The 25,428-nt window shown below is 39.8% G+C and overlaps 1 protein-coding gene across 1 annotated transcript in view; it reads left to right on the plus strand.

Annotated features, from left to right (window-relative positions):
• Positions 1-7,480: 7,480 nt before the first annotated feature.
• drp2 (dystrophin related protein 2) overlaps positions 7,481-25,428 on the plus strand; it is a 100,318-nt gene continuing 82,370 nt past the window's right edge. The window contains exon 1 of the mRNA XM_083891527.1: positions 7,481-7,542. Coding sequence (XP_083747653.1) covers positions 7,496-7,542 — 47 coding nt within the window. The 5' untranslated portion in view covers positions 7,481-7,495. The remainder of the gene's footprint in view (positions 7,543-25,428) is intronic.

Genomic DNA, 25,428 nt, shown 5'->3' on the forward strand with positions numbered 1-25,428 from the left:
GAGTAAAAGGATTATAAATCTGTGTTTGCTTTCGCCCGCTGACACAGTGATGTGTTCACAGTTACTGTACAGAGTTCTGTATTCTATCACTGTGTTTGTCACAGCTCGTGTAGATTGTCAGCGTTAAAGCCGTGAACAAAAGGCCTTTTCAGGTTATTCTTTCAGACGATACTGGAAAAATCTACAGTCATAACCCGTGACTAGACTTTGTGTGAAAACTTAGATCTCGATTGGATTTACTTCCATCCGTGTTCCTCGAACCTTTCCAAAAGTTCCAAACATCATTATAATTGTATATATATATAATAGTGGATTCTACTAGAGATGAAAACTAGTGTCGGCCACGTTCACGGCGTCAACGTTAGCGCACATTGACGCAGTCCAGGCATTGTTTACCAGTTAGCTCTGTTAGCTCCTTTAGCGCCGTTAGCACGCCTACTAAAATGGGGGGTTGTTTGGGCGAGACTAGTATTCTCTGTGTGCCGTTCACACAATTGTAAGCACCGTTTACCAGTTAGCTCCGTTAGCTGTGTTAGCTCCTTTAGCGCCACTTTTAGTGTACCTACTAAAGTGGGGGGTTGTGGGGGCGACACTAGTATTCTCTTTGTGCCGTTCACATTATTGTAGGCACTGTTTACCAGTTAACTCCGTTAGCTCCTTTAGCGCCGTTAGTGCGCCTACTAAAATGGGGGGTTGTGGGGGCGAGACTAGTCTCTTTGTGCTGTTCACATAATTGAAGGAACCACTTATAAGTTAGCTGCGTTAGCTCCTTTAGCGCCGTTAGCGCACCTACTAAAATGGGGGGTTGTGGGGGAGAGACTAGTATTCTCTTTGTGCCGTTTACATAATTGTAGGCACCGTTTACCAGTTAGCTCCGTTAGCTCCTTTAGCGCCGTTAGCGGGCCTACAGTGGACCTGGAGCGATCTGTTTATTAAGCTTAAAGACCAGCGCTACAAATAACCAGCGTACCTGTGTACTGTGTATGTGTGCCTCTGTTTTTAAAGTTTAGCGTTACTTTAGAGACTCATTTTAACAATCTGGAGTCATGTGCGTCTTTTTCCGTCAATGTTCGTTAAAGTTGACGGTGTTAACGTGTTCAGCACCAACGAAAACCCTTCTTTTAAAACACCCCAGACGTCTGTGCCTTATCCAGAAAATGCAATCTCACATTTTCTTTCCGGAAATAGTTCGCTGAAATTAAATATAATCATATTAATAATGCTAATTTCTCCAAACAAGTTCTTTTCTCACATTTCTCTTCCCCCTGTCACTTCTTTCACGATGCTGTGGCTTTGACCTTTGCAGTCCAGTCATTAAATGGCGTAAACACACTGTCAGGATTAAAAGCCTCTGCTGTAGAAGCTCATTTGTTTTATTATCCTATGACCTGACGCTCTTTCCAGTCGCGGCTAATGCCTTGTTTTTTTCCCCGTGTTTGCATCGGTCAGAGTGAACGCTGCGTGTGGGTCGAAGGACAACCGCGGCAGATGGCTTTTCCTTTCCCATTAGCCAAGGGGAGTAGGTGTTCGTGTAGGTGTGAGCTGGAATGCACAAGGACAGAGGAGTCTTTGACCGTGACAGAAGCCACTGCTTATTTGGTCGCCCATCTCGCTCCCCTTGTCTATCTTCCCCTCCTCACCCCTTCACCACCTCCATCCTCCCCTTATCCGTCTCTGCAGGCCTTGACGTATCTCTTGCGTCGTCCGATAAGCGGGGGAGCGGCGTAGGCCGGGGGGTAAATAATGTCAACACTCATTTAAACCTTGTGTGACAGGTTTAACGACACGAGCCCGAGAATGGAGTCGTAACGGAGCAGCAGAGTCTCTAGTGTTAAGGTAGGCACGAGCTCCAGTGATGAATCCCGTCTTGATTCCTTCAGATTAGTGTAGACATGGCGTCTCACCACGTTGGCTTTCATCCTCTCGTGCTTTATCTGCACATTTGAACTGTCTTTCTTCCGCTGCTGTGAAACGTAGAAGAGCTTTGTGTGCCGTCTGCTGTCGTCTTCACGTCCTTTGATTTGAAATTCAAGATATCGGCTGAGAAATCTTCTTTCAGGTTTGCCTTGGCTTGAGTGGTCATGGTGGGGGGGGGGGGGGGGGGGGGACTGGTATTCTCTTTGTGCCGTTCACATAATTGGGAAAGTGTTAAAGTGTGATTCCTGTCGCTGTGGGGGTGAGCGCTGTAGCCATAGCAGCAGGAACATTATATGTGTCAAACCTTGGCTGTTTTTTTATTCAGCATCTTTGGACGCACATAAAGCCACGATCGCCACCGTCAATAATGAATGTTTAAAGCTTGTTTTGGAAGTTCAAAGTTTCACCTGATGTATGTTTGCGTGAATCTTTAGACGCCTTCTCGCCATTTAAAGTGTCTCGCGTTCAAAAGACAGACTCTTGTTTGTTTTTTCATATTTAAACAAGTCGTCCATATGCTACGGAAGAGGATTTAAACTTTAAACTCAGAATTATGTCTTTATTGTCAGAATTCTGGCCACCCGTAGTTCTGAGAATAAACTCAGAATCCTGAGTTTTAAAGAATTCTAAATTATTCTAAAGTATTTAAAGTCAGAATTCTGTCAGAATAAAATTAGAATTCTGAGTTTTAAAGTCAGAATTCTGAGAATAAAGTCAGAATTATGAGTTTAAACTTAAAATACTGAGATTAAAGTCAGAATATTAAGAAGGAAGTCAGAATCATGAGTTTTAAAGTCAGAATTCTGAGTTTGAAGTCAGAATTCTGAGAATAAAGTCAGAATTCAGAGTTTAAAGTCAGAATTCTGAGAATAAAGTCAGAATCCTGAGTTTTAAAGTCAGAATTCTGAGTTAAAGAATTCTAAAGTATTTAAAGTCAGAAATCTGGGTTTTAAAGTCTGAATTCTGAGTTTTAAAGTCAGACTTTAGAAAATAAAGTCACAATTCTGAGTTTAAACTCAGAATTCTGAGAATAAAGTCAGAATCCGGAGTTTTAAAGTCAGAATTCTGAGTTAAAAGTCAGAACTCCAATATGTTTTCCTGTGCTGCCCTAATCTTCTTCCGTCAGGTGCAGTGATGAATGGGTTTGTGAAACGCTTTCACTGCGTCTTACTGAGAGTCAGCTGAGGAGAGAAGACAGATTTGAGGTTTGGCGACGGATGTTGTGGCCACCGTCTCTCCGTCTCTCCGTCTGTTTACCATTTCCCTCCAGATCCAAACCTCTCTCTCAGAGCTGCAGCTGCGTTCTCTTCTCACCGCGGCGGTTACTGGATGACGTTTGTCGTCGTTGAACTCCATCTCACATCTCGGAAAAGCAACTTCTCAAACAAACAAACAAACAAACAAACTGTCAGGCTGCTTTTGGACGCCGTTGCATCATGTGTTGCCGCTCTGCTTTGCATACGCTTCCATGTTTTATTCCCAGTGAGGCGAATCAGATTTGTACGCAGCATGCGGATGTGTTTTTGTATTATTTTCACGGATATTTGAGCTGAATTTAGAGCCACACACACACAAACACACACTTGCGTTGATTGTCAGCGAGGGTAAAGACATGGAGAAGGGCGAGAGAGTGGGAGAGATGTGCAGGATTTCGCTGATTCATGCAAGGTTCACCTCCACGAACAGGAGCTGTCTGAGCGGAGGAAACAGAGGCAGGGGAAGGAAATTGAGAGATAATGGGAGACGGGGAGTGGGAACGAGATGCTGATGATTCATGTGAAAAATATAAGTTTGAGGGCAGTTTGAGGTGGTCTGCCCAACACTCTGGGAAGATAGAGAAGAGATAAAGAAAGGGAAGGAATGTAATAGTCAGTCTTTGCCCTCCTTCTCTCTCACTGGAGAGTTGTTCACTCAAATGTTGACACTGCAGAAAAAAGAGAGGAAAGTTTTCCTTCCTCCTGGTTCATCTGGGGCTCACTTTTTTATTTGATAACCTGAGCTCAGTGGAGAGAAATATATATATTTTAAAAAGTAAGTGATGTGTGAGAAACATAAACATTTTAATGGTTGAACTCAACAACAACAACAACGAGAAGTTTCTTCTGCCTCCACCGACAAAACAACTCAGCAGCTATAAACCTATACTGAAGTGAAATAGTCCACTGATAGAGATCTTTTCATTATATTGGTCGATCGGTAAATAAACTGTGTAAAGTCATAAAATATCAAGATAACAAAAAAAATCTTTCATTTATATCTGAGAAGCAGTGACGAACAGAACCTGAGAACTCATTTGAAGAAGATGGAACTAGTGAATGAGTGATTGATTATCAGTGTGTGTGCATGTGTGCATGTGTGCGTGTGTGTGTGTGTGCGTGTGCGTGCGTGTGTGTTGGGATATACTCATTTCCTTTGCACTGCAGATAAAGATAAATCCTTGAGAGGGTTTTTTTACAGTGTTTCACCAAGATGTGACTGATATGATTCTGGATTCACTGTCATGTGGTTAAAGTGTTATTATTATTATTGTTATTTTGATTTATAACCATCAGGAAACTGTGTTTTTGAAAACACACTCTTTATTAACGACTCCAAGAAATGCATCAGACAATTGTCTCATCCAGGTTTAATATGTTTCTTCTTCCACTGGGTTAATGACTCGTTTGTTTGTGTTTAATTAAATGCATCTTAGTGAGTGTTATGTAGATTAGAGGTTAGAGGTTGAGCTCTAAGGACAGAAGACACATACACACTGTACATGACGCCCCCTGTGGACATGACATTTAACAGCAAGTGCATGTTATTTGACTTTTGTTTTTACAAGTTAACATTTACTAATTAGCACGGGCAAGAAAGCACAAGCGAGACGATGTAAACGTAAATGTCAAGATTGAACCTCGAAATTTTGAGAATAAAGTTGTAATATCATGTTGAGATGCACCTATCAAAATGTCCGTATGGTCTTAATTTAACCATAAAAAGGACCAGAAAATGTCCTGTATCTAAGTGCTTTTGCCTATTTATATATAACCATCAGTAAACTGTGTTTTTTAAAACCTACACTTTATTAAGGACTCCAAAAAACCTCAAAACTATTATTTATTTATTTTTTACTAAAACAAAGCATCCTACGATTGTCTCAGCCAGGTTTTCTGCCTCTTCTTCCACTGGGTTAATGACTCGTTGTCTGTGTTTAATTAAATGTGTCTTAGCGAGTGTTATTTAGATGAAAGGTTAGAGGTTGGACAAGGAAAAAAACGAACGCAGAAGAACTAAATTGTGACTGTGTTTCTTAACGAAGACAGAGGCCGACACAGATCTCCCTTCTGCTATGTGAGTGGACACGTTAGCGCTAGCATTTAAGCTAACGGACTTCGTTAGCAGACTTCAGCGTCGCTAAAAAAAAACAGGTGGATTATTAACCTTCTGTCATCTTATGGGGTGAGTTTTCTTTAACGGCGTTACTCTACGTTAATCTACGTTTATGCATGTTACGTATATATGTATTTTATTGAGGTCCAAAAAACGTATCATTGTGAGGTCATTTTTAAAGCTATTTTTTTCAGGGTAAGAGTTCTGTTTTTTTACGGTTAGGATTAGAATTGGGTTTAGGTTAAGGTTAAGGGTACAGGACTATAAATGCATTACGTCTGGGATGCAATGTCCTCACTAAGAGATAGATGTGTGTGTCTGTGTGTGTGTGTGTGTGTGTGTGTGTGTGTGTGTGTGCTGTAGGTCTGAGGGTCTTAGATGAGAAGCCCTCCTGCTGCTAAGGTTAAGGTTGTGAAATGAACAGAAAAGACGAGAATCCTCTGACAGCCGCGCTGACCAAACACCAGAGTTATCTTGGCCTGTGAACCTGGAGAAAAGCTTCCCCTGGTCTGAATGCCACTTACTGTGGAGTGTGTGTGTGTGTGGGTGTGTGTGTGTGTGTGTGTGTGTGTGTGTGTGTGTGTGTGTGTGTGTGTATGTGTGTGTGTGTGTGTGTGTGTGTGTGTGTGTGTGTGTGTACTATTCTCTTGGGGTTTTGCACCTCTTCGAGCATCACCTCACTTGCCCTCTCTCTCTCTCTCTCTCTCTCTCTCTGTGGAGAAAAAACAACAACAAGCTTTTTGTGTTTGTTTCCTTGAGTTTAATGGAATGGAATCATGGGATAAAAGTGCTGTTGTCTCGTGATTTCACTTTTCTGTCTCACACACAGGACAAAACTGTGTCATTTTACATTTTGAAGGTTGCTGCAAAGCAATGGATAAAGCTTTCTCAGGGTTTTTATTCCTAATAGATATGCAACACACACACACACACACACATACATAAGGACTGGTGGAGGAATCTGTGCTGATTTATAGTTTTTACTATTTGTGATTGATTTTTGCTCCGTCCCTCAGTCTCAGCAGATGGGCTGGAGGTTCTGCCCTTGACAGCCCTATAAATTTTCTCGTCTTACATTAATGTTATTAACGCACTCCTCGTCTTGGTCTTGACCTAAAGAGGTGCTGAGGTATTTATATTTATATATTTATAAATGTCTGATGGTCCAAATCCCCTTTTGGGCTTTTTTTTCTCTGTGTTGTTTTTCTCAGTTTTAAAGTCGTGTGATTGAACGGTTGTTGATCCTGCGATAAACGATAGGCTGGTGAGTGACCTACAGTATAGTGTAGCTGCCTCTTGTTCAAGGTCAGAAGGGCTGGACTTCACCTCCCCCTGAGACCCTTATCTGTAAGTAGTATAGATTAGGAGATTTATATATATATATATATATATACAGCCGAACTGGAACGGCCTGTTTATTAAAGGAAAAGAGCAGCGCTACAAATAACCAGTGTACCTGTGTAGCTGCGTCTGTGTGCCCCTGTTTTTTAGCGTTACTTTAGAGACTCATTTTAACAATCTGGAGTCACGTAAACATGACGTCACGCGCGCCTTTCTCCGGTCAGTCTTCACGGCAACATGTCATGCGTTAATGTGCGTTAATTAACCGTTAATCGCGTTTAACGCGCGCCCAGCACTAATACATATCATTATATTTTCAATTAAGCTCTTTTCAATTCAATTAATTCTCAGTTTAGGTCAAGTCCAGTTGAACCATTCTGTTTCCATGGCAGCAGGAACTATCGGGAATCAAAAACACAGGCAAGTTTTGATATGTGTATATATGGTGAAGAGCTGGTGAAGTTTAGAGCAGTAAATTAGACTTAAAAGACTTAAACACATAAACGTATCAACAATAATGTGCTATGAACTATAACACACTATGGAATTGAAGGATTTATGTGCTGAGAAATGTCAGTGTGATGATCATTTTGAGCTTTTTTGTCGCAGTAATCAGGACAAAGAATTGTGCACTGGCGTATATATTTGACTTGTTAATACAACAATAATAACGTTGGTTCGACCCAGGATCGACGGCGTGTCTTAAGTATTAAACGTCCTGTTGTGTTTCCCTGCAGCTGCGGGGCGCCCCTCGTGGCCGGGATGCCACTGTGTGCCGTGCCAGTCCACGGTGGACGGTGAGGGTCAGGAGGAGGCGACCGAGTGCTGCAGACTGAGAGGAGGCGGTCTGCACCAATCAGGAGACATGAACCTCTGCTGGAACGAGATCAAGCGAAAGTCGCACAACATTCGGTAAGAAAAGCCGCTCACAGTGTAATGGATGAGTCTGATGGGTGAAGCTGTGAGTATCTGTGAGTGTGAGTCGTTTGGAGGTGAAGTTTTACACCTTTCTGTCAAACGCAGCTCAGATCCTCAGCTCTGTGGCGTTTCTAAAGAAACTCGATTCAGAAGAGAGTTCAGTTCATCACACGTATGATGTGACACATTTCTGCTTTTGATGTTTCTGCAAAATAAGACCAAGCAACTTTTTTTTATCACTCACATTTGGTAAAGGCAGTTACTAAGACGTTTTCAGTGGGGTGACTGAGTCAGAAGTGATATTTTTACCACTTTACTGAGGCTTTAAAAGACCTCTGAATGATAGGGCTGTAAATTAAACGTGCTTGGATTGATGTAAACATCCTTCTGCTCCTCTCTACGCCACATTTATTTATCAAATGCAGGAGCAGCGTGGAGTGCTCAGCTTGTAGATTAATTACAGAGAAGAGACGAAACAATAGTATTGTTTTAAGACCCAATATATACGTATATACGTATATAAAAGACTAAAAACAGAAATGAAAGTCACAGATGCAGGAGCGCGGGGAAATGAAATTGATGGTTCACAGAGGATTTAGCGTTTCTTTTCTGCAAACATGTTGTCGGACTGTCTCAAAAAGTAGTTGTTTATACTCGTTACAGGTTGTGGACGTAGCCATAGCCAAAGCAAAATGCAATATTTGTAGTTTATAACGTAAGAAAAATCAATGTTTTGGCGCAACAGCTCAACTAAACACGACCTCTCGGGTCAGGGTTAAGCCGCCATCTTGAGAACCCGAAGTTGTAATTCATAATTTGAATGATATTAATTGAATTGAAGGACATTTGTTAATATATTTTTGAGTTGTGCCTCTCAAAGTCGAGCAGACCGCGCGTGGCGAAGGTAATGATGTAATTCTACGTTACGCCGAGTTTCATTTGCACCGTTTTAATGACACACTTAATCATTTTAAATTAAAATCTTTAATAACTGTTGACCGTCAGTCACTTCGCTTTCATTATTCAGTGTTTGAAAACTCCCAGTCGATATTATACAGATGTATTAACTAATAAACGCTGATCTTATGGCGTTTTGACTTTGCCATGTTGACATTAATATAAAGACTCTTTAACTGCAGTAATTTGTTTTAGTGCTCGCTGATGAATATGAAGTGAGTACTTTTAATTACTGTGTCAGCTGCTCATGTGTGGGCACAAAAATATATATATATATATATTTATATACTGTATATAGTAAAACAATCTTTCACAACTAGAAAGAAGCACCAATATTTGACTGATGTACCTCTTGGGTCATTCTTTTGAAAAATCCCATTAGCCACGTACTGTAAATTTCAAAATGGCGCCATATCCAACTCTCTTTTATGTCAGAATTTCATTTCCTGGGCCGATTTCAGTGATTTTGGTGTTAAATGATAGGTAAAAATGTTTCATTTATAAATCAGAAATCCTTTATATCTCTTTCTGCCATTTACATTTTGTCCATTGATTCAGAGTAAATGAATAGAAAGAGATATAAAAAGGAATTCTGATTTATAAATGAGACATTTTTACCTATCATTTGACACCAAAATCACTGAAATCGGCCCAGGAAATGAAATGCCGATTCAAAAGAGAGTTGGAAATTGGCATTTTGAAATGTACATGGTGCTTCTTTCCACTTGTGGAAAAAAATGCAATAATCTGCTCTACTATACTCTTACTACTCTACGACTATAAACATTTTTGTTAACATTAATGCATATTTTAGTGCTCATCTTTGATGCCATGATGCTTAAGTCACACCAGAGAAGCCCGGCTGGTGCAACAACAGTTAGAGGGCAGTCGTGTTGTTCTTTGATGCTTAATTGGAAACTGTCCATGCTTGCTGCTTCATTTTCTTTCCACTCATGTGTCATCCCCGTTTAGACCACGTTGGCCTCTTAATTGCTTACTTGACCCTGATATATCTGGAGGAAGCAGAGCTCAGTGGCTCCTGGTGTGTTGGAGAAGGATAGATGTGAAATTGTTCCGGACAGTTTTCCCCCTGCAGTCCTGTGTAATGAGATCACTATGGATGGCTCGCAGTGGCTGCTTGTGCTCCAGTGTGTGTGTGATTGTATTTGTTACCTCCTGAGCACATTTTCTACCATTAACACTGACCTTGTCAGGACCAAAAACCTGGTCCCAATGAAGCAGAAGCGCCATTTCTGAGGAGCTAGTTGTAAGATTTTAATTGTTTAGGGATAACACTTTTGTTTAGACCATTCAAATGAACGGAAATCAATGAGAGCTCTTTAAAGCTCACATAGAGTGGTCCTATGGCACATATATGTGAGTTATGGAGGTCTACTTACATACATTAACCTGTTTTTAATGGTCAAAACCTCCTAGTTGCGGTAAATGAGCCGATAGAAATCTCTCCTGACTGAAGCTCTCCTCAGCCGTTTCAGACTGAAATCTCACCCCCAGAAGACAGAACTGTGTTGTGATTGGCCAGGTACCTGGAAGTGACGTAATTAGCACACCAGCTCTCAGCAGAGGCGATTCTAGAGTCTGTAGGGGCCTTAAGCAAAAATTCCCAGGGGGCCCTTCCTTCCAGCCAGTGTTCATCACCATGATGTTATAAATAATCTGACACCAACGAAAAATGTATGAGTTCAATTTTTTTTCTTCTCGAAATGAATGAAATAACATAGAAAAACCTTGTAATTAAAAAGTATGTAAAGAACAATAAAATACTGTAAATAGCTTTAAAAAAATATATATATATACTTAGTAAAAAAAATACATTACACTGTAAAAAACCCACACTACAAAACAATATAAATATATAGAAAAATAAAATACTGTAAATAACTGAAAAAACATATATAAACTGAGTAAAAAAGATATGCATTACACTGTAAATAATCCTCTTCATTTTCCAACTTGCAGAACGATAACTTCACACAGGTTAAAGTGAGGTGGGGCCTCTTTAGGGAGGTTTACTACTGAGATGTCATTGTTGTTTAAGGGGGACGTGGAGGTGGCTGCTCACTGCACATTTCAGTAAAAACAGCCCTCAGGCTCCGAGTGTCGGGGGCCCCACTATCAGCTCGGGGCCCCAAGCAGTTGCCTGTTCACAAGCTGCGCCTCTGGCTCTCAGAAGCGGAGTCAGACCCAGAGTCAGAAGACACTGTCGCTCGTGAAACACCTCCACAACGTACGTTCTCTTTCTTCTTCTTCTGTGGTTCAATGTACGCAACCAGATGTGCCCGGACTAGTGCCCGGAGCAGGAGGATCTGCTGCTCCGGAGAATCGTTGTTTACGTAACCGGACCGGGTTTTATCAGAGATCTCGCTGAGCCCGAGATTACAATAAAACACAGCGTTCTCAGCAGTGGATGAACTGTTTGTTTCGAAAACGAGGTAACGTCGCAGATACACACTAAAAAACAGCGTTAATTGGAACTTCCGTTCTATGGAAGCTTTAAAAGGATCGCTAAGGGAGGAAGAGGAAGGGAGTTTGGTATGGAATCATCACAGAGGGGGAGATGGAGAAGCTGTGAAATGGGAGGGGTGGAGAGGAAAGAGGAAGATGAATGAGAGCGAGAAGCTGTCTAACCTTGTGGGTGAGATGTGTCCAGTGGAAACGTCTGACTGTCTTTAAAGCTGCTGGACGAGTGCAGACGACTGGCTCTGTAACAGTCTGTCTGCCTGTGATTGACGGACGCTCGAGACTCCGTTCTAATGAAAGTCACGGCCATGCTTTCTTTCTTCTATCCTTTTAAGTTTCTCTTGCATTATCTCTTTATTTGGAGCTGCAGTGGTTTGGAAGTTGAGTCCCTCATGCTGAATTTTTCAGGGAGGGATTTCTAAAAGAAGACAGCGTTTAGGATTATCCTTCAGGAGTTTTAGACACAGGTGTATGAGCTCTATTTTTACACATTTTTAAAACATCGGTTTTTCATAAAAGTCTGAGCAGAAGCAGCACCGCAAACATGCTGCAGCCATTCTGTCCCCCATTTATCCTTTCACCACAACCGGACGAGGCACATGGCTGCAGAGTCTGGTTCTGCCACTGATGCCTTAGTGTTTGCTCATTGTGTGAATTGTTGGGTTTCTCTGCTCTGCATGATGTTGTCTATGTACAGAGCATGGTCAGTATAGGTTATTTTTTACGGTTTTTGCAAGTTAGTATTTGCTAATTGGCACTAAAAGAAGACAAAAGTGAGACAATGAAAATGTAAAAAGTCGAGATTGAAACTCAAAATTTTGAGAATAACGTTGCAAAAAAGTCCAGACAGACATTTTTGCTTAATTTAACCATAAAAAGAATCTAAGTTCCCCCTGAATAACTTCCAATATCTGGCAGTTATTTACACTGTACTGCATGTTATAAAAGTGTTTTATTCACAGAAACACTGCAGTTGCACATGAACAACAGATTTCAAATTTGAGCAGTTATAAAACATATTTTACAATAACATTTTTTGAGTGTTTTTGAGTTCCTCCCGCTCTCTCGTTTTCGGCTTCCCGTAAGAGCGCGAGTGAAATTACCCTAATTATCTCATGTTGACTTTGACGAGCAACTTCTCCGCTTTCAGAAACCATTGGGATTTTTACAGTTAACGCAAACCGTCGCGTAATTACGGTCAGGCAACGTGCAAACGTGTCGTCGTGTTGAGATTAAGCTGCAACTCACCGTTATTATCGTAATTGATTAATCTGTCGATTATTTTCACGATTTATCCCATGAATTGTTTGGTCCATAAAATGTCAGAAAACGTTAAAAACGTTGATCAGTGTTTGTCAAACCTGGAAATGACGATGTTTTCCAATGTCTTGTTTTTGTTGTTTTTGTTTGAATGATTTCTTTGTTATGTGGAGCAAAGAAAACGAAGAAAATATTCACATTTAAGAAGCTAAAACAATCAGAAATCTGGTTTTAATCATGAAAAAAGCTTCATATCGATTATCAAAATCGTAGACAAGTCATTTAGTAATCGATTAATCCATAAGATCCATACATTATCCATCATTTGTGCTCTTGGTACAATAATCCATGTTCAATATATCATGTACAGTGATTCTCTCACAAACCGTGTGGCAGCAAAACCGCTTCAGTTTCATTTAAACTGAACGTAAACGGGTTGTATTTTCTTACTCGGCACATATTTCATGTCATATTTATACGTCATGTGACATATTTATCTGTTGATAATCTTGTCGGGTGTTAATAATAATAACAATAATAATAATAATGGCAAAGGAGCAAATGTAAAGCATCCATGATACATCAATAATGTTTCCTCATTCAGATTTGATGATTCTGATTTCCTCTGTGGAACATAAATGTTAGAGAGAGAAATATATTCAGTTGTCAGCGATAAACACACGTCACTTTGGATCATAGTGAGTGACGCTGCCGCCGTCCCTTGAGCAACACAATAGTGTGTGTGTGTGTGTGGGGGGGGGGGGGGTAAATAAATAGATAAATGATGATGTGAAAACAAAAACACCCATGTTCTATTTCAGAGAACAAATTAAGATAATGAGTAAATTGCACAGCAACATATTTATAGCTGCAGTGATACAGAGAATTTATCAGCGTGACACGTTGTCACTCGGCTAATTGGACTCGGCGTTGATAACATTGGGTTAGAGGTTTTTTTGTAAATTGTGGACTCGGTGGTGAGCGTCTCTGTACGTGTTACTGACATTCAAACAAACAGTCGTGAGGAAAAAAGAAAGAAAACACGCTGTTTTCACTGCTTTGTGTTTATATGAGGATGTGATTTAATGTCTCTTTGCTGTATTGAGAGAAACCATTGAGAAGCACATTCAGTGCATGTTGTTGCTTTGTGTTCGTCATAATTATGAACATATTTATATCTATATATATCTATATATAAATATGCAGACATAAAGAGACTGTTATTTGCACAAACGTATGCAGAGGTCATTTAACCATCTGTAAGTGCTGTGTAAGGAAGTCCAGTGAATGTGAGTGTGGGAGGTTTAAGAGCTGTAGTTTCTGCTCAGGAGAGACTCATTATTACAGGAAAATGAGTTATTATTATTCAGTCAGTCAGTCAGTCAGTCAGTCAGTCAGTCAGTCAGTCAGACAGACAGTCAGTCAGTCAGACAGACAGAAAGACAGACAGTCAGTCAGACAGTCAGTCAGTCAGTCAGACAGACAGACAGACAGTCAGTCAGTCAGACAGTCAGACAGTCAGTCAGTCAGTCAGACAGTCAGTCAGTCAGTCAGTCATTTAGACAGTCAGTCAGTCAGTCAGACAGTCATACATACATGTATGTATGTATGTATTTATGTGTGTATGTATATGTGTTTGTGTTTATATTTATGTGTGTGTATGTGTATGTATAAATGTGTGCATGTATGAATGTGTGTGTATGTGTTTGTCTATTAATGTATGTATGTGTGTATGTGTGTGTATGTATTTATATGTATGTATTTGTGTGTGTGTGTGTGTGTGTGTGTGTGTATATATGTGTGTATGTGTATGTATATGTGTGTGTGTTTATATTTATGTGTGGTGTGTGTGTGTGTGTGTGTGTGTGTGTGTGTATCAGACACTTGATTGATTCATTTCAAAGAATGAAACAAATGTATCCTGTAACATTTCCTCACAAACAGACCATCAGAGCTTCACTTAACACCTATTTTTGTCACTTTTCATGTGAATTCATTAACTGATCACAGTGTGTCACAGTGTGAACATGTCAGCTCGTCCGTCTGTACAACACTAACACTGTCAATACATTTACCTTCATTATAAGTGTTTTATATTCTGAGACCAAGATAATTAGAAGAGATTTGAGATGGATCACAGAATTGCCCTGTGATGCCCTGCAGCATTTATTTAAACATGAAAAACTCCCATTGAGATTAAGAAAAAGAGAAAAACGTGGCTGCACAGATAAAACATCAAGTTACAGACAAATAAAAACAAGTACAATATAATAAAATACAATAAACACATTTAAAGTATTCACAGGTTAGTGCTACGATGATTTGTCTCAAATGTTAGGTCAAGCTCCCAATTTTACAAACATAATTGCCAATCGGCTCCTTTGTGATTTCTTAAACTCATGAATTGGAGGCAAGAAACAAGAATTTATATTTTTAGGACGTCATTAAAAAGTCTCTATTTCCATCCTTAACACCTTGATCTCTTTATAAATCCACATCTTTTAAAGTACATGTTTTTCGCGCAGAACAGAAAGTATAAAAAAGTCTTTATTTTCCAGCACGATCAACAAACATGTTCTGTTCTGTTGGAAGATTCATGTTTTTGTTTTTACCTGTTTCTTATATCGTATAACTCAGCCTGTTTTTCATAGTGCGATCAAAACAAAAGTTTGTACACTCTCTCGCTCTCTGCCAGTCCAACATACGCTACTGTTCAAAAGTTTGGGCTCACTTAGAAATGTCCTTATTTTTGAAGGAGAAGCACTTTTTCAATGAATATAACATTAAATGAATCATAAATACACTCTATACATTGTTAATGTGTATAGAGGCCCATTTCCACTGTTCTAATAGTACATTTTGTTTGCTAATCACGTTAGAAGACTATTGGATGATTAGAAAACCCTAGTGCTCGGCACATTAACGGTGGTTTACGGCGTCAACATTAACACACGTTAGCGCGTGTCCGACTGACTGATTGTTAAAATGAGTCTCTAAAGTAACGCTAAACTTTAAAAACAGAGGCACACATACACAGTACACAGGTACGCTGGTTATTTGTAGCGCTGCTCTTTTCCTTTAATAAACAGACCGCTCCAGTTCGTCCGTAGGTGCGCTAATGGTGCTAAAGAAGCTAACGGAGCTAACTGGTAAACGCTGCCTGGACTCCGGTGACGCAGCACTTAAACATGACGTCACTCACGTCTTTTTTCCAGGTTTGTCGTCATGGAAACAGCACCATTGAAAACCCTTGTGCAGTGATGTTAGCACAGCTGAAAACAGTTGTGCTGGTTCTTTGACGAAAGGGCAAAATGATTATTTGGAATAAATAATCTATTCTATTCATTTTGCATCTCTTTTGATGAATAAAAGTCTGACTTTTAATAGAAAACACAAACAAATTGTATAGGTGAGCCCAAACTTTTGAACAGTCATGTCAGTCTACCACCAGAGCTTCCTGGTTCTGTGCAGGTATGAAGAGGATTTTCCTTCCGTCATGAAGCCAAAGCCGATCACGGCGTCAGCAAAACAACGGACGACAACAATATCAGCCATTGTGCAGGGGTTGGTCGGGGGCTGGGCCACATAGTGAGGGGCCCACTGCTCTGCACTGCAGGGAATGCCCACCAGGGCTGGTGTGGGTGGCGAGCGGCATGCTATGAATTTTATTTGCCACATGGCTCAGATAACTGCAGCGAGCCAACCTCCCACACTGAGCGTCTGTCTGAGGGCAGAGAGTCTGAGTCTGATACCACAGAGCTGCTCTGCTCTCTATTCACAAACATACTCACTTACCCATTCACTCTCTTTGATTGCTTGTTTTTCCTCTGCTGTTGTGGGATTTCTTTCACGTATCCATACCCTCTTATGGTAAAGTGTCAATAGTGCTTTCTGCAAATGCCCTATAGGTTTATTCTGCCCCACACTAGAGGTTAAAATGGCCAGATTTTGGTCCTGATTTAAACAGATTATCTAGTGTGAGGGTTTGTGTGTTTGATATTTATGACTGAACAGTGAGAACCACACACTAACAAATACATTTACAGTGGTATTGCAAAAAAAACCCCTGTAAATTTCAGTTATTCAGTTAAATATAACATATAGGAGACAAACAGTGATATTTGAGAAGTGCATACATTTAGGCATCCTTGTCATTTTATTGATTTCAATACTTTTATCACTAATTATTGGAACTCAGCATTGGTTTGGTAACCTCAGTGACCTTTGACCTCCATACACAGGTGAACCCAATCATGAGAAAGTGTATTTAAGGAGGTCAAGTGTGTTTCTCCTCTTTGCATCTTCTCTGAAGAGTGACAACACGGGAGCATCAAAACAACTCTCAAATGAGCTGAAAACAATGATTTTTTTCAACATCATGGTTTAGAGGAAGGACACAGAAAACTATCTCAGAGATTTAAGCTCTCAGTTTCAACTGTGAGGAACATTGTTGGAATTGGAAGTAACTATTGACTCATTCTTTCTTTAGGAACTTAGAAGGAACCAACATGGCCATTGGCTCCCCATAGGCAGTTGACCAGGAAACAGATGGTGTCGCTTAACTTAGTTTAGAACTTGAAGTTGATTCCTTGTTCTCATCCGTGACTTTGTCCACAGTTTTTGTCAAAGTTTTTGTTTATATTTAACCAAAAATAACATATTTATTTTCTGTTAATTGAATTGTTTTGAACATGTCACAGTGTGTAATTAGAAAACATGTTTTTTTCCTCAAGATTTTTGCCATTTCAGTTTTACATATACGATCTTTGCATGCTTTCTTATGATTATAACCAGACAAAATGACATTTGTTTTATTTGTAATTTTGTATTTCAATATTTGAATTAATTGCTTTCCAAATGGCGCTGTGGAAAAGGCCCACACAAACCCACATCTGACAGGGAAGATAGCCAATCCTGCAGGGTGGGAAAACACTATTGTGCAACACCCGATTATTAATGAGTGTTTCTCACACTGATGAGGTTGCACAATTAATCCCAAAATTGGAAAACATCAAGGTCAAGATCAAATTTGTGATGAAAAGATTCACAAAAACAACCTTTAAAATTATACTGCTAGTGTTTTGTGCGTGAAAATGACAAATAAGATGCAGCTATGATCACTTATACCAATTCTGAATCATATCGCACTATTGTAGTATTGTTCCGTTTGGGGATTCAGCTCAATCTGAATATTTATGTACTGCTGTGTTTGAGATTATTTCAGGATAAAGAAATGTAAGCGTTTTCCCAGGATGCTACGTAACGTACTGTATCCTGTATCTGGTTCACCGTATAATGTAATATTTCAACGATAATGTGATTTTAGCAGTGATTCACTGTGTCGTGACATTTTTTTTTTTTAATTTCTTACATTTTAATCATTTATGTCAGATTTCAGCATAATTATTTCATCCCTGGCACAAAAGCCCTGCGTGACTGCAGAAAGACGTTGGTTAACCAGGGAACAACGATATATTAAAGAAGAGAATCACAGCTTTAAGACTGTTGGGACAGACGCCACATCTGTTGGCAGAGCTGACAAAAACTAACTTTGACACACTTTAACAATAAAACAAACCGCCGGGGAGAGCAGAGGCCCATGAATAATTTGAATTGCCTTGTGTGTGTGAGAAGAGAAGAGCACTAAATCTTTGCCTTCTTAGCCTCTCTCCGTCTGCTGCAGCACAAATCCTGGACGGACTCAAACTCATTGGAGATCGGACGACGACAGCGTCTGTTTGATTAGCAGACGTTAATTAGGTTAAAAACAGACTGAGACATGTTGAAGGGTTTATTATGGTGAGACTCCAATCCCCGACGGAGGGAAAACGTTGTTTCTGTTGGAGCTACAAGAAAAAGTTAGAAAAGTCTGAGTGTTGGAGATGCTTTATGTTAAGTGCTTTCCACAAATGGAACAAAAATAAAATCTACTTTTAAAGGGCCCATATTGTGCAAAATCAACTTTTTCATCATTTTAGTACTTATATTTGTGACTCAGGGGGCCATACCAGTCCCCAAAATGTGAAAAAACAAGACTCAGTCATGTTTTAGTGGTTCCACTTAGTGTAATTATAGGCGATAAAACACGCGATGTTTAAACCTCCCGCGCTGTTACGACATAGCGAGCATTTCACCGTGAATGTTGGCACCCCGCCAGGCAGAGTACTTCACAGAGTACTTCACAGAGTACTTCACAGAGTACTTCACAGAGTACTTCACAGCTCCACCATAGCTCCTCCTTGTCCCTGTGTAATACGAGAGTGCAGGCGAGGGAGGAAGAGCGGCTGCACAGCAGCATGTACTGTGGTATGTTTTTGTGCTCGGGGAAATTGGCTTTAGGTTGGTATGCTTATCAAGTATCATGTTTGTATGCTTTGCTGCTAGCACGAGCAGAGACAGTAATAACTTCTAAAAAGGTATGTTTACTTTGTCATTGTTCGTGTAACGGCAGCTAAGGCTAAATGTGGTTAGCTTCACAAGCCCTTTGTTGTTGGTCGTGTATGTAAATTCCTGGAGAGTGCCGGCATCTGGTTTCTGGGTCTCATTCACATGTAAATGATCAGGCACAAAACCGAGCGTTCTGAAAAAGGCTGTTTTGACAGAGTTATTGAACTGTTATTGTGCTTCATCCTTATGATATTTTGACTAAAGCATGACACAGACATGTTCATTAGGGCATCAGGACCTAGTTTAACTTAATAGGGTATAATATGGGCTCTTTAATGTTTGTCACCCGATTATATTTGACTTCTTTTACTGCTGTGATTACAAATGACTAATGCAAACAAACAGCTGCAGCAGCATAAAAAATATATATAAAAAAAAACAACTTAATTAAAAATGCTCCGCAATTTCATCGTATGCTCGTTCATACAAATGATTTATTAGTTGTGTCGACGGTGGCTGCACCAGAGTTTGCACTGAAGCTAATTTGGTCTGTGCTCCTTTGGGCAGGAAGAAGAAAACAACAACACTCTCTGCCACAAGCAAATAAAAACATATTCAGGTCACGTTTTTTAACGTCGTCTTGAGCAGAGAAACGGAACACATTTAGTTTGAAAAGGTAAACACACTGACGACATAGATAGCAGCTTCAAAGCAGGATCTTAACTGTGGGTAAACTCTTATTCGGTGTGACGGTAAAAGCAGGGAAAACACATGAGACACCTTCAACATTACTGTGTTAGTATAGTTTCTTATCTTTATACTAAAGCTGAATCCCAAATTCAACCCCTTCCACCTAACCCTTGTTTTTGCTTGTTCATGTAAGGGCTAGGACTGTCTCATTTGAGTTAAGGCAGGGGTTCTCAAAGTTGATAACTGACGGCCAATTTAGGAACCCAACATTGGACTGAGGGTCGCCAATGGAAAAAAAAAGGAAAAAAAACCAGAAATAAATCCCATTTGTAATAATTTTAATGAGTAAATGAATTTTAAAGTTCATGGCACTTAGAGGCAACACTGTACCTTTGACACATTCCCGCACCATCTGAAGTATTTTCGCTAACGACCAGAGTGCATGTGAGGAGACTGTGGTGCGTTCTAACCTAAGAGTGGGCAAGCTTTTTTTGTGGGGGGGATTTAGAGCTTCAAAGTTAAAAGTGAATTTTAAATAGAGCTGCATAAACTCAATATAATATAAATGAAGCTGGATTAATCAGTGCAAGGCAATTAGCCTGGAGCCCTACAGTGTGAAGTTTAGGATAAAGACATTTGCAAACCAGCTTTAATTGGTAATAACAAGCACCCCAGTTTGTCGTTAGCTGGTTTTACATTGCACAATTTGGGCATACAGATGTTTTTTTTCCTCTTATTTGTATGTATTTTTATACTGAAAAGAAGAGTGTAACAGGAGTGATTTCCTTGTGGGCATAAGCTGTTGTAAGCTTTAAACCATTGTGGCAAACAGCCCCAGCGGTCGGTCTGCTGTTGTCACTCATTACGTCACGTTTCCGTCAAAATCGCTAAGTTAAACGGCCGTCGGAAGAAACGCTGAAGGCGAAGCATCAATAAAACTCTGCCACCGCCGGAGAAATCTCTGAAAGCAGGAAATCTTCAGGGTAAACGTCAGAGGAGACAGAAACTCAGGAAAACCTAAGTGTTTGTGTTTCACAGCCATTACACGGTTTGGTTTATTGATGCTGGAGTTGACATTTTACCGCTCTCTTTTGGGACCATTTGCATGTGGACTGCATCAATCTGTTCATGCAGCATGTTCAGGCACCGCGACAGTGATCTGATATCTGCAGTCTTTCTATAGCAGCCGAGGATAACTGTTCGATTTGATGATTGAGAAATAGTTGAGCGTGAGGTACACTGCTGTTCAAAAGTTTGGGGTCAATTATATAACTTTTGTTGTGTTTTCCTTTAAAAAAATCAGACTTTTATTCATCAAAAGAGTTGGAAAATGAATAGAAAATGTAGTCAAGACATTGACAAGATTGGAAATAATGATTTTTATGCAAAATAAAGAACCAGCAAAATTGTTTTCAGCTGTGCTTCAATACACTCTTAGAAATAAAAGTGCTAAGTAGAACCATATAAGGTTCTTCGGCTTGTCCTCATAGGAGAACCCTTTTGGAGGGTTCCACCAAGAACCCTTTAAAACCCTTTATTCAGGAAAGGGGTTTTAAAGGGTTCTCTGGATCAAAATGGTTCTTACTGGAACCATTAGTCTTACCAAGAACCCTTGAAAAACCCTTTCTTCGGGGAAAGGGTTTTTCAGAAGCAAATGGTTCCAGGTAGAACCTCAGCCCTTGTAGAAGGAGCCTTTTGGAACCCTTATTTCTAAGAGTGTAGGGTTTTCAAGGGTTTTCTAATCATCAATAGTCTTCTAACGCCATTAGCAAACACAATGTACTATTAGAACAGTGTAAATGTGCCTCTATACACCTATGTACATATTCCATTAAAAACCAGACGTTTGCAGCTAGAATAGTCGTTTACCACATTAACAATGTATAGAGTGTATTTATGATTCATTTAATGTTAGATTCATTGAAGAAAAAAGGTGCTTTTCCTTCAAAAAATAAGGACATTTGAACAATTGTTATTGTTCATTAAATCAGTATTTAAAAGTGACCACTAACAAGAAAATCAAAAAAGGATCCTTTTATCAAGAGTTTTCCTCTCCTGATTTATCATTCATTTATTCATTCATCTTCCAGCGTTTTATCCACACGAGGGTCGTAGAGGACGACCGTTCACTCTCACAGTCAATTTACAGCGTCCAATTTGCCTAATGCCCAAAATCTGCATGTTTTTTTTGGTTCTGGTTCTGATATAATCTATAAATATCTGTTTGATTAATTGTAAATCGACGTTACACTGAATATGTCAACAAAAACTGTCAAGTGTGTCACTATATCTCCATTATTAATTGTAAGTATATGATAAAAATATCATTTTAACTCCACTTTGATCACATTTTCCCACACAGTATCATATTGTGTACACACATCACCTGCCTGAACATTGTTCTCCTGTTTAATGCACATGTCAAGAAGGGCCAACAATCACTCTTCTTAATGATGCTGGTGAACACACACACACACACACACACACACACACACACTGTACCGTGGGCGTGGACGTGGGTGGACACTCTGGTTCAGACTCGTGTGGAAATGAACTCAGGCTGTTTGTTTATGTGCATAAATTCAATTATTTGCTTTTCATTACCTTTGAATAAGTCTTTGTCTTTCTTTCTTTTTTAACGTACTTTAAGCAAGAACCTCTCTTTGTGGAGGCCGTCAGCGTGTGCTGCCAAATGAAAGCGTTCTTCAGAAATGCAGAAGAATGTCTTCTGGTATGTAAAGGCCACTGTGTCTCCCTGAGGCACTTGGGAAATGGAGGGAGGAGGAGGAGGAGGAGGAGGAGGAGGAGGAGGAGGAGGAGGAGGAGGAGGAGGAGGAGGAGGAGGAGTAGTCCTCTGATTGTCATAATCTATCTCACATTAGATGTCTCTAATTCTTAAATGCTGGACCTTAAGGCAAATTGTCTGTTCTGTTCAGTTTGAGTCGTTTAAATCTGAGGTTTTCTTTTACCATTTAGTCTTTTAACATGGAACTTTTCTTTATTTTTCTTGTAAAATAAACAAAAGAACACAATAACACAATAATCCATATTTATTTTTACCTTACAAAGTCACATATATACATTTCTGGGGTGAAATGTAGATATATTGTAGCGCTGGGCACTACACTCTTAGAAATAAGGGTTCTTCTACAAGGGCTGAGGTTCTACCTGGAACCATTTGCTTCTGAAAAACCCTTTCCTCAAGAAAGGGTTCTTGGTAACACTAATGGTTCCAGTAAGAACCATTTTGATCCAGAGAACCCTTTAAAACCCCTTTCCTGAATTAAAAGAAAAGGGTTCTACCTGGAGCCAAAAAGGGTTCTCCTATGAGGACAAGCCGAAGAACCTTGTATGGTTCTACTTAGCACTTTTAGGTTAACGCACGACACGTTTCCCACGATGACTGACCAGAAAAAGACACGCGTGACGTCATGTTTACGTGCCGCGACACCGGAGTCCAGGCACCGTTTACCAGTTAGCTCCGTTAGCTCCGTTAGCTGCGTTAGCTACTTTTAGCGCCGGTTAGCGCACCTACAGTGGAACTGGAGCGGTCTGTTTATTAAAGGAAAAGAGCAGCGCTACAAATAACTAGCATACCTGTGTCTTTGCGTATGTGTGCCTCTGTTTTTAAAGTTTAGCGTTACATTAGAGACTCATTTTAACACTAGTAAACATGACGTCACGCGTGTCTTTTGACGCCGTTAACGCACGTTAGCACGTCAATGCACCCAGCGACAATATAATATCATTGTTTTTAGTTAAAACAGTCCAAGTAAAGCCAAATATTAGGGTTTTGTTGCCAGTTCATTTGACATGAGTCACTAGGGTTAGATCTCTTCATGTTGAATTGTCGCTCGTATCATCTGTTCATTCAATCTCAATTCTTCATTTCCTTTCATGAAAACCTTGACACGCGTCGCTCTTTAAAACCAGCTCTCTCATTTTTATGTCCCAGCCTGACGGGAAACAAAAGTCAAGCGAAGCTCATGGTGACGAGTGTTTGGTAGGGCGTCCCGTTGACATTTGAAAAAACGCTCCAACGTGACCGCGGCGACCTTTGCCTTGTTGTTTGTATCACGGCCGCGATCCTGGAGCTGTTTGTGAGAATCCAGTCAGGGTCTGCGCTAACATTTCTAAGCAACAGCAGTGATTGAAGTACATGGTTACACATTCCATGTCAGAGAGTGGGAAAAAAAGAACTCAACAGGCTGTTCTTCTTTTCCAATAATCATTCTCCAGAGCTGAGTCAGCTGAATTGTAGACGATCTCTCTTCACTTTGCCTCAAGTTAAATATTTTTCTTCCCTGAAGTCAAGGAAACGAAATAACTCTGATATAACTCAGGCAAAATGTGACGTACAAACATCTTGGTCTTACTGTGTAAAGAGCCTTAAGATGATGTATAGTATGTTGTGATTCGGCTCCGTAGATATCAACTTTTGATTGGTCTGGTCTGGAGGAACACAAGTTTGTGCTATAGTGCATTTAGCTTCTTTATGGCAGTGTCTTTTTAGACTTTAGATTAGGGAATATTCACCATTAACTAGGTGCTGACTAACACATACCGTATTTTCCGCACTATAAGGCGCACCTTCAATGAATGTCCTATTTAAGAACTGTTTTCATATATAGGGCACACCGGATGATAAGGCGCATAGAATAGAAGATATTGCAGTCAAACGTTTGACTGGGGTTGCGTTATGCATCCACTAGATGGAGCTGTGCTGAAGGGAATGTCAACAAAACATATAAAGTCAAACTTTACCAATTGATCCATATATAAGGCGCTCCGGATTATAAGGCGCACTGTCGTTTTTTGAGAAAATGAAAGGCTTTTAATTGCGCCTTATAGTGCGGAAAATACGGTAAGTCATATACTAGTCCTTTATTAGTCATCATTAAGCACATATTAACACCTTATTCTACCTCTGTTACAACATGAATTAAGATTTTTCCTACATAAGGTGTTAATACGTGCTGAATATTGACTAATAAAGGGCTAGTATGCGACTTAGTGCGCACCTAGTTAATGGTGAATATGTTTTCCCTAAACTAAAGCGTTACCGTTTGTTTTTTTATAAAGTCCTTCACATTGAGAAGAGTCGTGACGAACGATTATCTCACGCTTCACACGATTGTAAGACAAAAATAAATAAAGAACGTAACGCACCAAACCTGGCAACCTCAGTCGTTCCCTGTTGTTCACAGTGTTGAAACACTTCCTCCACTGAAACAGAAACAAACACTGTCTAATTAACAGGGAATTATGTGGTTAAATCAGGTTAATCACTGGATATTATTACAGCAAAAGCTCTTTTTTATTAGCGACATAACAAAGGCTCAACATTGTGATATTGTTAATCTGTTAATACTGTACAAATATACAGTAATACTGTATATGCGTTATAAAACTTCAAAATTAGAAATTTTTCACAGTTGAAAACCGAAAATTATATGTATACAATAGTGTGTATATATGTATATATGTATATACATGTGTATATATACTGTATATATCTATATATACATGTACATATATATATATTTTTATACATATATATGCATTTGCTTCACAGCAGACAAACTTATTGCACACATTTTTTCTTCAGAAAAGCTGTGTTTGAGAGATTTGGCGCGCCACCTCGCTGTGTGGTGACACGTCGCAATTCGGTGCAACCATTATGCAACACAACACAACACAAGACGAGACAACAACACAACGGGGTAATGCAAATCAACACCGACAAGGCTCATATTTTATTCGGGGTTTTTTAAAAACATATTGCCACATGTTTTATCCACGCAGTTTCGCTCAAACCCGAACTTATTATTCGCCAGTAACTGTGTGACATAGTCAAGGTTGTCAAATCGCAAACTATACACTGCAGAGTTTTGCGCGACGGCAGTCCACCACCGTCACACACACACACACACACACACACACACATACACACACCCACTCACTCTTTTGCCAGTTCTTGCAACATCTCTTGCAATTGCAAGAAGAAGAAAAAAGACAAGCAAAGCTGAGCTGGGAGATAGGAAAAGGGCCAAGCTCAAAAAAACTTCTCTGGGCCCTAAAGGCAACTCACCAGCTAACTCCTCT

The sequence above is a fragment of the Microchirus variegatus genome, assembly GCF_963457635.1.
Source record: "Microchirus variegatus genome assembly, chromosome: 6".
Classification (NCBI taxonomy): domain Eukaryota; kingdom Metazoa; phylum Chordata; class Actinopteri; order Pleuronectiformes; family Soleidae; genus Microchirus; species Microchirus variegatus.